The 14746-nt window shown below is 45.1% G+C and overlaps 1 protein-coding gene across 1 annotated transcript in view; it reads left to right on the forward strand.

Annotated features, from left to right (window-relative positions):
* LOC106586620 (anosmin-1) overlaps nucleotides 1–14746 on the forward strand; it is a 77970-nt gene that overhangs the window by 55013 nt on the left and 8211 nt on the right. The window contains exons 5-9 of the mRNA XM_014174105.3: nucleotides 3876–4060; nucleotides 4487–4616; nucleotides 12118–12323; nucleotides 13403–13550; nucleotides 13960–14097. Of these exons, the coding sequence (XP_014029580.1) occupies nucleotides 3876–4060; nucleotides 4487–4616; nucleotides 12118–12323; nucleotides 13403–13550; nucleotides 13960–14097 (807 nt within the window). The remainder of the gene's footprint in view (nucleotides 1–3875; nucleotides 4061–4486; nucleotides 4617–12117; nucleotides 12324–13402; nucleotides 13551–13959; nucleotides 14098–14746) is intronic.

Here is a 14746-nt window from a genome sequence, read left to right on the forward strand (position 1 = left end):
CGACTGATGTCTTGAGATGTTTCTTCAATATATCCACGTAATTTTCCTTCCACGTGATGCCATCTATTTTGTGAAGTGCACCAGTCCCTCCTGCAGCAAAGTACCCCCACAACATGATGCTGCCACCCCTGTGCTTCATGGTTGGGATGGTGTTCTTTGGCTTGCAAGCATCCCCCTTTTTCCTCCAAACATAATGATTGTCATTATGGCCAAACAGTTCTATTTTTGTTTCATCAGACCAGAGGACATTTCTCCAAAAAGTACGATCTTTGTCCCCATGTGCAGTTGCAAACCGTAGTCTGGCTTTTTTATGGCAGTTTTGGAGCAGTGGCTTCTTCCTTCCTGAGCGGCCTTTCAGGTCATGTCGATATAGGACTCATTTTACTGTGGATATAGATATTTTTGTACCTGTTTCCTCCAGCATCTTCACAAGGTCCTTTGCTGTTGTTCTGGGATTGATTTGCACTTTTCGCACCAAAGTATGTTCATCTCTAGGACGCGTCTCCTTCCTGAGTGGTTTGATGGCTGTGTGGTCCCATCAAATCAAATCAAATTTATTTATATAGCCCTTCTTACATCAGCTGATATCTCAAAGTGCTGTACAGAAACCCAGCCTAAAACCCCAAACAGCAAACAATGCCGGTGTAGAAGCACGGTGGCTAGGAAAAACTCCCTAGAAAGGCCAAAACCTAGGAAGAAACCTAGAGAGGAACCGGGGTGGCCAGTCCTCTTCTGGCTGTGCTGGGTGGAGATTATAACAGCACATGGCCAAGATGTTCAAATGTTCATAAATGACCAGCATGGTCTAATAATAATAATAATCATAATAATCATAGTAGTTGTTGAAGGTGCAACAAGTCAGTAACACAAGAGTAAGTGTCAGTTGGCTTTTTCATAGCCGATCTTTGAGAGTATCTCTACCGCTCCTGCTGTCTCTAGAGAGTTGAAAACAGCAGGTCTGGGACAGGTAGCTCATCCGGTGAACAGGTCAGGGTTCCAGCAGGTCTGGGACAGCAGGTCTGGGACAGGTAGCACGTCCGGTGAACAGGTCAGGGTTCCATAGCTGCAGGCAGAACAGTTGGAACTGGAGCAGCAGCACGGCCAGGTGAACTGGGGACAGCAAGGAGTCATCAAGCCAGGTAGTCCTGAGGCATGGTCCTAGGGCTGTGAGTGAGAGAGTGAGAGAGTGAGAGAGAGAAAAACACTACTGCAGCAGCATAAATACTGGAGGCTGAGACAGGAGGGGTCAGGAGACACTGTGGCCCCATCCGATGAAACCCCCGGATAGGGCCAAACAGGTAGGATATAACCCCACCCACTTTGCCAAAGCACAGCCTCCACACCACTGGAGGGATATCTCCAACCACCAACATACCATCCCGGGACAAGGCCGAGTATAGCCCACAAAGATCTCCGCCACAGCACAACCCAAAGGGGGGTGCCATGGTGTTTATACTTGCGTACTATTGTTTGTACAGATGAACGTGTGGTACTTTCAGGCATTTGGAAATTGCTCCCAAGGATGAACCAGACTTGTGGAGGTCTACAATTTCTTTCTGAGGTCTTGGCTGATTTCTTTTGATTTTTCCATGATGTCAAGCAAAGAGGCACTGAGTTTGAAGATGGATCTTGAAATACATCCACAGGTACACCTCCAAATTGACTCAAATTATGTCAATTAGCCTGTCAGAAGCTTCCAAAGCCATTACATCTTTTTCTGGAATTTTCCAAGCTGTTTAAAGGCACAGTCAACTTAGTGTATGTAAACTTCTGACCCACTGGAATTGTGATACAGTGAAGTATAAGTGAAATAATCTGTCTGTAAACAATTGTTGGAAAAATGACTTGTCATGCACAAAGTAGATGTCCTAACCGACTTGCCAAAGCTATAGTTTGTTAACAAGAAATTTGTGGAGAGGTTGAAAAATGAGTTTTAATGACTCCAACATAAGTGTATGTAAACTTCCGACTTCAACTCTATGTTTGTGTATAGATAGTGCCTTCAGAAAGTATTCATAGCCCTTGACTTATTCCATTATTTGTTGTTACTACCTAAATACACACAATACCCGATAACGACAAAGTGAAAACAGGTTTTTAAACATTACTGCTTATTTATTTAAAATTAAATACAAATGTCTCATTTACATAAGTATTCACACCCCTGAATCAATACGTTATAGAAGCACCTTTTGGCAGTGATTACAGCTGTGAGTCTTTCTGGTTAAGTCTCAAGACCTTCCCGAACCTGGATTTTGCAACATTTCCCCATTTATTCTTTTGAAAATTCTTTAAGCTCTATCAAATTGGTTGTTGATCATTGCGAGAGAACTATTTTCATGTCTTGCCATTGATTTTCAAGTATATTTAAGTCAAAACTGTAACTCTGCCACTCAGGAACATTCACTGTCTTCTTGGTAAGCAACTCCAGTGTAGATTTGACCTTGTGTTTTAGGTTATTGTCCTGCTGAAAGGTGAATTCTTCTCCCAGTGTCTGGTGGAAAGCAGACTGAATCAGGTTTTCCTCTAGGATTTTGCCTGTGCTTAGCTCCATTCTATTTCTTTTTTTCTTGAGAAACTCCCCAGTCCTTAACTATTACAAGCATACCCATAACATGATGCAGCCACCACTCTGCTTGAAAATATGGAGAGTGGTATTCAGTAATATGTTTGGGGCAAATCCAATACAACACTTTTGTATTCAGGACAAAAATTGAATTGCTTTGCCCCCCAAAAATGTCAGTATTACTTTAGTGCCTTGTTGCAAACAGGACGCATGTTTTGGAATATTGTAATTATTTACAGGCTTCCTTCTTTTCACTCTGTCACTAAGGTTAGTATTGTGGAGTAACTACAATGTTGCTGATCCATCCTCAGGAGAAAACTATCACAGCCATTAAACTCTGCAACTGTTTTAAAGTCACCATTGGCCTCATGATGAAATCCCTGAACGGTTTCCTTCCGCTCCGGCAGCTGAGTTAGGAAGGACACCTGTATCTTTGTTGTGACTGGGTGTATTGATACACCATCCAATGTGTAATTATTAACTTCCCCATGCTCAAATAACTTCCCCATGCTTTTTTTAATCTATCTACCAATAGGTGCCCTTTGCGAGGCATTGGAAAACGTCCCAGGTCTTTGTGTTTGAATCTGTGTTTGAAATTCACTGCTCGAATGAGGGACCTTACAGATCATTGTATGTGTGGGGTAAAAATCATGTTCAAAACTATTATTGCACACTGAGTCCATACAACTTATTATGTGACTTGTTAAGCAAATGTTTACTCTGAACAAATTTAGGCTTGCCGTAGCAAAGGGAGTTGAATACTTATTGACTCGAGACTTTTCAGCTTTTCATTTTTTATTAATTTGTAAAAATGTTGAAAAACATAATTCTACCTTGACATTATGGGGTATTGTGTGTAGGCCAGTGACAATCTCAATGTAATCCATTTTAAATTCAGTCTGGAAAAAGTTGAAAGGTGTGTTTATACTTTCTGAAGGCACTGTATGTATTTACCCATGTACTGTGTGTGTTTTGACATAGTGTCAGCTCCTCTGCTTTCCACTCTACCTCACATACCCAGAGGCTAATTATCTGTGTCCTCCTTCCCAAAGAGACATCTGGTAAAACACATTCTCTTTATCCAAGAGTATATCACGGTCTGTCACAGCACAATGACCATGCTATTGACCCGGTGGACAGTGTCTGGCTGTCTGTCTCAATCTCACAGTGGTGATGTTATGTCATTTTTCTCCTAACGTCAGTCTTCCAGTGATGATATGTCTCCCCTTAATTCTGTTGCACCGTGATGTCATGCCCCATTCTCTACCAAAGTCAGTCTCACAGTGATGTCATGTGTATGTGTTCTCAGGAGCTCCTCTGAAGCCTAGGAAGGAGCTAGTGTTTGTGGAACAGCCGTCAGGAGGCCTGGTGATCCGCTGGTCCTCTAAGTTCAACATCTCTGTGGAGCCTGTCCTGTACGTGGTGCAGCGCTGCTGGAACTATGGCATCCACCCCAGTGAGGACGACGCCACAGAGTGGGAGACTGTGGCACAGGTAGGTCAGCACAGCACACTACACCACAACATACCAAACCAGGCTTCTCTGAATACCTTACTGCATGTGGAGGATTGCTCTTTCATTCACATACAGCACATTGTGATCAAACCATTTCATTTAGTTGCATGCTCAGTACTTTTGTTGAAAGATTTAACAAAAAATCTGTGATTCATTCTTTGGGGGGAAAAACAAACCCTAAAACGAATATTTTCATCACACGAGATAGATGTGAGAAAGTCAGGGTGCTCCTCCACAGCTGTCATTCAGACTGCCTGACACTGTTGCACATTCCTTACAGTCAGTGTCTTTGAAAGTTTGGCAAGGAGAAACAGACAGATGACTGTTGCAGCAACACTCACAAAAGTTGTGACCCTGTGTGACTTCTGACCCCTGTGTGCCTGCTCTCTCCCATCTGTCCCTCAGACTACAGAGGAGCGCGTCCAACTGGCTGACATCAGAGCCAGCAGATGGTACCAGTTCAGAGTTGCGGCCGTCAATGTGCATGGGACCCGTGGGTTTACTGCCCCCAGCAAGCACTTCCGCTCCTCCAGAGGTAGGCTACGTCTGAGTGTGTGTGTGGGGCCCCTGCAATGGGTGTCAGTTCCTGTGTGACACCCTATCCTCTCTCTTTGCTACAGTCAAGGCCTAGGAACAGGTGGGACAGTCCTTTACAACATGATTTTCCTCAGTAACGGCCCATTGACCCATTTTGTTACACATGTGCATGTACATATTGTGTTTTCTGTATATTGCATGCACTGAGGAAAACCCACTCTGCAGAAACATACATACATACACTCTGTACATTACAGATTATTCACACCCGCAATGCTAATTTATTGCAAGCAAATAGCTAAATGATTTTGGCACGATGTCTTAAAAATCCATCACAAGCATACGTAAGCCTTGATTTCTTTTTTCTCCCTACCTAGCAAACCTGAACCTCAAATCTGATTAGCATTCCCTAAGCATTCCTCGCCCTTCTGATCATAAAGTTGTCAATTCACACTGATGCCAAACAGAGCACAGAGAGTCATCAGAAACCCCTGAGTGCAGAACATGTTCTTTTCTGCATAGTGTTGCAGCCAGACCTTTTGTACGTGTAGCTCTTCAAAGGTGGGCTTTTCCCTCTTTACAGCCATCTAACATGTAATATGTCTGAGTTAGTCAGGATATTGCAGGTTTCAACTGCATGTAAGTTGTTGTCTGGCTTCCATGGAGAATGAGGTAAGGTAGGCTGCTCAGTGCTTCAGATCTGTGCTACAAATTAGCACTGAGTTTGATGGCTGACTGTAGGGTTGTGCTGATGCCTGTACTGCGCTGTGTGTTCCCACATTGAATGACACTAAATAGCTCTAAATAGCACCGTAGATGGCATTTGTTAAAGCACCTGGCCAATTGTTGTGGAATTCCCGTAGATCACAGGTTTGAATAATATTGTGTCTAGATTTGATCTGATGTCGAGCAGATAGGCTCTGTTGGTGTACAGGGAGAGCTGTGCGTAGCGTACTGCAGTGCACTGAGATCAAGTTGAACAGGATTTGACCCTATGTCTGAGTTCTCGCGTTTGCTTTACCAACATGCCTTTGGGTAGAGCTTTTGTCAAGTAGTAACCACCTTTGTCTTGATCTTCAATATGCATAGCTATGATAAGATATTAGTGGAATACTCACCAGGGAACAAAAATACAAACCACCTTACATTTGAGTAATTTAGCATACGCTCTTATTCAGAGCGACTTACAGGAGCAATTAGGGTTAAGTGCCTTGCTCAAGGGCACATCAACATATTTTTCAACTAGTCTGTTTAGGGATTCGAACCAGCGACCTTTTGGTTACTGGCCCCACGCTCTTAACCGCTAGGCCACCGGTTTGGTGGTAGTGGTACATTACATGCTACCTGAAGGACCTTCCTGGTCATTTCTATTAGTATGGTTAACCTCTATGGGCTAGGTGGGACGCTAGCGTGCCACCCGTGGTGCACTCCATCAACAGCAGGTGCATTTCAAGAGCGGCAAATTTGAATCCAAATAAATGTCAAAATTCAAATTTTTCAAACATACAACTATTTTACACCCTTTGAAAGATAAACATCTCCTTAATCTAACCACGTTTTACGATTTCAAAAAGGTTTTACGGCGAAAGCATAAATTTAGAGTATGTTAGGACAGTACATTTACAAGAGTTGTGTGTAATGTTTTGTCAATTCAAAGACAGGGTCACCAAAACCATAAAACCAGCTAAAATGATGCACTAACCTTTTACAATCTCCATCAGATGACACTCCTAGGACATTATGTTAGACAATGCATGCATTTTTAGTTCTATCAAGTTCATATTTATATCCAAAAACAGCGTTTTACTATGGCATTGATGTTGAGGAAATCGTTTCCCTCCAATAACCGGCAGTCAAGTCAGCACCACTAATTAAATAATTAAAATTAGAAAACATTGGTAAAATATTATATTGTTATTTAAAGAATTATAGATTTACATCTCTTGAACGCAATCAACTTGCCAGATTTAAAAATAACCTTACTGGGAAATCACACTTTGCAATAATCTGAGCACTGCGCCAAGAAAAATACGCGTTGCGATACAGACTAGACGTCATGTTGGGGAGATCTAAAATCGAAAATACTATGTAAATAATCCATTACCTTTGATTCTCTTCATCAGATGTCACTTCCAGGTATCACAGGTCCATAACGAATGTAGTTTTGTTCAAAAAAGCTCATCATTTATGTCCAAAAATCTCCGTCTTGTTAGCACATGATCTAAGCCAGCCGGACTTCTCGTCATGAACGAGGGGAAAAAATATATTTACGTTCGTTCAAACATGTCAAACATTGTATAGCATAAATCATTAGGGCCTTTTTTAACCAGAACATGAATAATATTCAAGGTGGACGAATGCATACTCTTTTATAACGTATTGGAACGAGGGTACCCAACATGAACTCGCGCGCCAGGTGTCTAATGGGCCATCATCGTTCCATGGCTCTTGTTCGGTCAGATCTCCCTCCAGAAGACTCAAAACACTTTGTAACGGCTGGTGACATCTAGTGGAAGCAATAGGAAGTGCCAAAATATTCCTCAGCCCCTGTGTTTTTCAATGGGATAGGTTTAAAGGTAATACAACACATCAGGTATCCACTTCCTGTCAGAAAATGTCTCAGGGTTTTGCCTGCCAAATGACTTCTGTTATACTCACAGACACCATTCAAACAGTTTTAGAAAATTTAGGGTGTTTTCTATCCATATGTAATAAGTATATGCATATTCTAGTTACTGGGTAGGAGTGGTAACCAGATTAAATCGGGTATGTTTTTTTATCCAGCCGTGTCAATACTGCCCCCTAGCCCTAACAGGTTAAACAGCACAAATACTACCTATGAAGATCGATCAAGATGGCGAAACACAAGTATAGGGAAAAAGTGGAGGAGCAATTCAGCGAGTCGGACACCAGGCATATGTGGCAGTGGTTCCTAACGATCACGGAACAGCTAAACACCTTTTTCTCACGCTTCGAGCACAACAACGATTCTGAGCTGCTGAGGAGAGCCCCGATATAAATGCATCGTGTAAAGTGTTGGTCCCATGTTTCATGAGCTGAAATGAAAGATCCCAGACATTTTCCATACACACAAATTTGCCAAGATAATTCATCCACCTGACAGGTGTGGCATATCAAGAAGCTGATTACACAGGTGCACCACACAGGTGCACTCTAAAATGTACAGTTTTGTCACAACACAATGCCACAGATGTTTTGAGGGAGTGTGCAATTGGCATGCTGACTACTGGAAGGTCCACCAAATCTGTTGCCAGAGAATTCAATGTAAATTTTTCTACTATAAGTCATTTTAGAGAATTTGACAGTACGTCCAACCGGCCTCACAACTGCAGACCACGTATAACCACGCAACCCCAGGACCTCCACATCCGGCTTCTTCACCTGGGGGATTATCTGAGACAAGCCACCCGGACAGCTAATGAAACTGAGGAGTATTTCTGTCTGTAATAAATCACTTTGTGGGGGGAAAAACTTATTCTGGTTGGCTGGGACTGGCTCCCCAGTGGGTGGACCTATCCCCAGTCAGGTGAAATCCATAGATTAGGGCCTAATGAATGTATTTAAATTTACAGATTTGGCACATCCCCATCCTCATCGACAGGGCCTCCATGGAAACGGTAAAAAACGTAGTTCCTCGGCGTACTCATTTTCGAGCAGCTGAAATGGTCAAACCACACTGCCACCGTTGTGAAGAAGGCATGACATTTTGCCTGTCCAAGAGGGGCCTCAGTGTTCTACAGGAGCACCATTGAGAGCATACAGTCGGCCTGCATCACAGCCTGGTAGTTAACTCCACTGCCGCGGACCGCAAGGCGCTACAGCCAAACGCACCAATCGGTGCACACTGACTGCCCTCCTGGACACCTACAACACCAGGTGTCGCAGGAATGCCAAGAAGATCATCAGGGACCTGGGCTACCCGAGCCATGGCCTGTTCTCCCCGCTTCCGTCACTAAGACATGGGCAGTACAGGAGCATCATGGAAAAAACTGGAAGCTTGGCCAAAAGCTTCTACCCCAGAACATCAGGCTGCTGAATACCCACCACTAGTCAGCTGCCTGCTCTGCCTTATTCCAACTCCAGCCCTCCCCCCGCCCCCATTACCAGTGTTAGTGTTAATATGTATATATTTTATTATATTCTTAATTATTACATTTTGTTTTTTATTTCACTTTGACTTGCATTGTTGGAGCTCGGAGCTTAAGATGTTCACTATACCCTGTAATTACACCTGCGACCCTGTACATGTGACTACTATTATTAATCTATAATAACATGTACTCCCCTGTGTGTTCTGACAGGCTGTTGACGTCAGACACCAGGTGGAAACAGGATTTTGCGGCAGTCCTGAAAACTGACCTCCAATCAGTCGCATCAGCCCCACAAAGTTGATGGGTTGTTGAGAGCTGTCATGGACTTGATGAGCGATTTTAATTCTAATTCTGTCATTCCATTGTTATTTACATAGCTCAGTCTGATAATCAAATCAAACTTTATTTGTCACATGCACGAAATACAAGTGTAGACCTTACCATGAAATAAGTAAAAAAAATTATAAAAAGTAACACAACATAACAATAAGGAGGCTATATACGGGGGTACCGGTGTGGAGGCTATATACAGGGGGTACCGGTGTGGAGGCTATATACAGGGGGTGTCAGTGTGGAGGCTATATACAGGGGGTACCAGTGTGGAGGCTATATACAGGGGGTACCGGTGTGGAGGCTATATACAGGGGGTACCGGTGTGGAGGCTATATACAGGGGGTACCGGTGTGGAGGCTATATACAGGGGGTACCGGTGTGGAGGCTATATACAGGGAGTGTCAGTGTGGAGGCTGTATACAGGGGGTGTCAGTGTGGTGGCTGTATACAGGGGGTGTCAGTGTGGAGGCTGTATACAGGGGGTACCAGTGTGGAGGCTATATACAGGGAGTGTCAGTGTGGAGGCTATATACAGGGAGTGTCAGTGTGGAGGCTGTATACAGGGAGTGTCAGTGTGGAGGCTGTATACAGGGGGTGTCAGTGTGGTGGCTGTATACAGGGGGTGTCAGTGTGGTGGCTATATACAGGGGGTGTCAGTGTGGAGGCTATATACAGGGGGTACCAGTGTGGAGGCTGTATACAGGGGGTACCAGTGTGGAGGCTATATACAGGGAGTGTCAGTGTGGAGGCTGTATACAGGGGGTGTCAGTGTGGTGGCTGTATACAGGGGGTGTCAGTGTGGTGGCTATATACAGGGGGTGTCAGTGTGGTGGCTATATACAGGGGGTGTCAGTGTGGTGGCTATATACAGGGGGTACCAGTGTGGAGGCTGTATACAGGGGGTACCAGTGTGGAGGCTATATACAGGGGGTACCGAGTCAGTGTGGAGGCTGTATGCAGGGGGTACCGAGTCAGTGTGGAGGCTGTATACAGGGGGTACCGGTACCGAGTCAGTGTGCGGGGGTACATGTTTGTTAATTTGTACATGTAGGTAGGGGTGTAGTGACTATGCATAGATAATAAACAGCAAGTAGCAGCAGTGCACAAAACAAATGGTGGGGTGTCGATGTAAATAGACGGTGGTCATTTGGTTAATTGTTCAGCAGTCTTATGGTTTGGGGGTAGAAGCTGTTAAAGAGCCTTTTGGTCCCAGACTTGGCTCTCCGGTACCGCTTGCCGTGTAGTAGCAGTGAACTTGGGTGACTGGAGTCTCTGACAATTTTATGGGCTTTCATCTGACACCGCCTATTATATAGGTCCTGGATGGCAGGGAGCTTGGCCCCAGTGATGTACTGGGCCTTTCACACTACCCTCTGTAGCGCCTTATGGTCAGATGCTGAGCAGTTGCCATACCAGGCAGTGATGCAACCGGTTAGGATGCTCTCAATGGTGCAGCTGTAGAACTATTTGAGGATCTGGGGACCTATGCCAAATCTTTTCAGTCTCCCGAGGGAGGAAAGGTTTTGTCGTGCCCTCTTCACGACTGTCTTGGTGTGTTTGGACCATGATAGTTTGTTGGTGATGTGGACACCAAGGAACTTGAAATTCTCGACCAGCTCCACTACAGCCCCGTCGATGTTAATGGGGGCCTGTTTCGGCCTGCCTTTTCCTTTATTCCACAATAACCTCCTTTGTCTTGCTCACATTGAGGGAGAGGTTGTTGTCGTGGCACCACACTGCCAGGTCTCTGACCTCCTCCCTATAGGCTGTCTCATCGTTGTCGGTGATCAGGCCTACCACTGTTGTGTCGTCAGCAAACTTAATGATGGTGTTGGTGTCATGTTTGGCCACGCAGTCGTGGGTGATCAGGGAGTACAGGAGGGGACTAAGTACACACCCCTGAAGGGCCCCAGTGTTGAGGATCAGAGTGGCAGACGGGTTGTTGCCTACCCTTACAACCTGGGGGCGGCCCGTCAGGAAGTCCAGGATCCAGTTGCAGAGGGAGGTGTTTAGTCCCAGGGTCCTTAGCGTAGTGATGAGCTTCGTGGGCACTATGGTGTTAACTACAGCTCAGTGTTCAATGAATAGCGTTCTCACATAGGTGTTCCTTTTGTCCAGGTGGGAAAGGGCAGTGTGGAGTGATTGCAATTTTGCACCACCATACTTTGTTTGGGCATTTTGCAAAAAACTCTCGCTGCATATTTTTTATAGCATGGATAACAGCTGGTTTGCTCTGAAACAGTCTCTTGTGAGTAGGTTGGGCACACGTTCAGCCCAGAGTGTTATGGACCCACTTTCAAGTGGGAGAGGGAAGGAAGGGGAGAGGAGCTGTCCGTAACAGGGCTGTAGTCTCCATAATCTTCTTAAGAGCCAATTCCCTTTGGTCTGGCATCTGGCCCTGCCCCTGCCTCTGACTGCCTGGCCCTGCCTGGGTCCACCGGTCTGACATCCATACTTTACTGTACACTGCAGTTGCCAGAAATCCTGAGACAGACCCCATCTGGCCAGCCTCAAAAACACCAATCTTACTTACTTGTACGCCCCCCCCCCCCCCCCCCAGTAGGGAGAGTCGAGGAGTAGATGGAATGTGAGGGTAGAGCCAAAGTGCGCAGCATGTGTTTGGTCACCCTTGACCTGAGCTCTCCGTCCTGCATAACGCTGTCATAGACATAACATGACACCTGTCATAACATTTCATGACTGATTGTCAGTAGTGGACTAACTACGTTACACCATCATACTGGCTAGGCCCTGCTAAACTCTCAACTGGTTAGACACATTAAACCAAATGTCTGACATGCTTTTTATCAAGATAACCACAGAAATGTGTTTAATTGATCGTCCCTTCTAATTAATAACAAACTTTTTTTGGGGGGGGGGGGGGTTTGTGAATCACAAGCCAATCATTAGCACCACGAAGACCTTGCAGCTGTCACTTTTCTGACGCCTCTTATTGTCGTCGCTCCCAAACTGAACAAGCAAAAACAGCTGGAGAGAGGAGAGCTGCTGTGAATGACATGACTTTACAGTACTGTGTTCCTGGTCTCTCTCCAGATCCTGCTGCCCCTCCCAGCCCAGCCAGCCTGCGTGTCACCAACATGACGCTGGGTGCCAAGGGGACAGTGTCAGCCCGTCTCAACTGGACCCTGCCTGAGGAGCCTGACATCCCAGTCCATCACTACAAAGTCCTCTGGAGCTGGACTGTCCCTGGAAAGTCCCTGGTGCCATCCAAGAAAAAGAGGAGGAAGACCACCAACGGGGTAAGCATCGGCTCCTCTCTCCCCCTGTCTGGGTGATGTGTCGGCGGGTTGGGAGGCTAGAGACCGCGGGCCTGGGCTGGCCTGGTTGGACCAGACCCATCTAAACCCCACTCACCTACTCTCTGTACTGTAAATAAGAACCAAAGGCCCCACAATGGAAAAACATATACAAGGCGAGGCAGATCGCATTTGATTACATAAACTCTTAATGCTATTGTTCAAGAAGCACGATGCACTGCTGACCTCATTGTTTTATTTTCCTTTATTTCCCCTTAAACGCTTGGTTAAGCTTTGAAAGAAAACACAACATATCATTTGTGCCTGATTTACAGCTAGATAAATCATGCAGTGTCACACAATTGTGTTCTTTGGATAACTTAATGCATATTTGTCAAGGTTACTATTGTTTGGAGCACTAATAAACTAGGATAAGCCCAGAGCCTTTAGCCCAGTGGTTTCTTAGTAATTGGATAACAATGAATAAACTGTCAAATTAAGTGGTATAAAAAGTGCAATAGCCTCAAATGTCTGTTTAGCTTATCATCACTATGAAGAAGAGAATTTTGATAGTGAATAAAGCGAAAACGCCATTGTCTAGACAGCGAAAGTGGTCTGACTTAGAATCCTGAATGAGTGTTGGTAACCAGTTGCAGATGTGGTGTGGAGGTGAGAAAGCTGGGAGACACCAGATACCTATTGACACATGTACTACTGGTTTCCACTCTGGGACTGCAGGGCTTTGAACGCTACCTGCTGATGGTGGTATGTCAAAACAAGCGCCGGTCAATAACTGGAGCCTATCAGGCCCATGCTGCTGGAGGAATGCTGAGACCTAAACACACCATAAAGAAGCCCCAGGGAATGGGGATAATGCAGCTCCCTCACACAGACCTTATCACTGTCTCATCTCTCTACATGTTGGTTTAAACCAGCACATGTGTTCCCAATAAGGATGGTTCTTATTCCCACAGACCAGGCTTGGGTTAGGACTGTTCTAGTCTACTGGATTGAGGGACATGGTTATGGTCTACTCTGTTGGCTCTGTGGGTGACAATGTGTGGGTGTCTCTGTGGTTTCAGGCCCAGAGCTGGGTGGATCTGGAGGGGCTGCTGACCAACAGTAGCTACACGGTGGAGTTGCAGGCCGTCACCTACTGGGGTCAGGTGCGTCTGAAGAGCTCCAAGGCATCACTCCACTTCAGCACCACCTCCCAGAACAATGGCTCAGGTAAGGCATCATGGGGCATGCCGATAGCTACTTTGAGGGAAAATGTACTTACTATGATTTGAGATATGTGGTTGTCCCACCAAGCTACAGTATTTTAAGATGAATGAACTAACTGTAAGTCGCTCTGCATAAGAGTGTTTGCTAAATGACTCAACTATAAATGTAAAATGGCATTGAGTTAATGATGAGGCTGAGCTCATCGGACTTGGTGATAAATCAAGATGCTGTTCGATGCAGTTTTTATGAATACATTTAAAAGTAGTTATTAGCATAACTATTGGTATGACCATAGATGTTTAAGCATACTGTAACCTTCCCATATAAGAGCTTAAAGCTGCATTCTGCGCTTTTCTGAGATTACCTGGACTGGAAATTAGATCTTAACCTTTCTTCTCTTTGTCTAACCAAGTGAAACCAGTGTCCAAGGAAGTGATCATGCCAGTTGGCTCCACCCTGGGCAAGCGCCCGGCAGGCCCTCTGGAGGTCGGCACACCCTTCTACCAGGACGGCCAGCTGCAGGTCCGCGTTTACTGGAAGAACCGGGGCGGTATGTACCATATGCCTGTTCTGTATGTGGGTCTTGGCTCCTACGCTACTGTAATTGCCACATCATTTCTCCTTCATTAGTCATCCTGAATCCTTTTATCGACTAATTAATGTCGGAATATGAATGATTCTCAGTTAAGTTCAATCTGGAAAAATGCTGTTGAATATTGTAGCTAATATTGCAACTAAATGAAACCTTGTCTGACTGGAGTAATATGAGCGCAGGGTGAGTGAATCTACCGTGGACCAGGAGGAGCGGAGGTCTAGGACGTTCTGTTAGCTGAAGAACAATAAACACAGGGAACAAGAGGTGATGGAGCTTATTGACAACTGTAGCTAATAAGAGCCGTCTCTCATATTGGTGTTGAAACTGTCCGTTTTGTTTTACAAGACCTGACGTCACCCTGCAGAAACACACAGGAGGATGTAAAAGATTTAAAGCATTACAGACAAATCATCGCATAAGTGTCCATAGACTCCTTAGACTTTGTACTCCTCCTTAGACTTTGTACACCAGCCCCCACGATTAAGACCAGAGTGGAAATATGAAAACCTTGAAAGGCGCGCTCCAAGGGTAGCCTGTCAAGTCCAATTCACTGGACTATGTTATGTTGCTAATATGTCATCGCCCAAGCCAAGCTCCACGAAGT

This window comes from Salmo salar, chromosome 25 (genome assembly GCF_965601325.2).
Source record: "Salmo salar chromosome 25, fSalSal1, whole genome shotgun sequence".
NCBI lineage: Eukaryota > Metazoa > Chordata > Actinopteri > Salmoniformes > Salmonidae > Salmo > Salmo salar.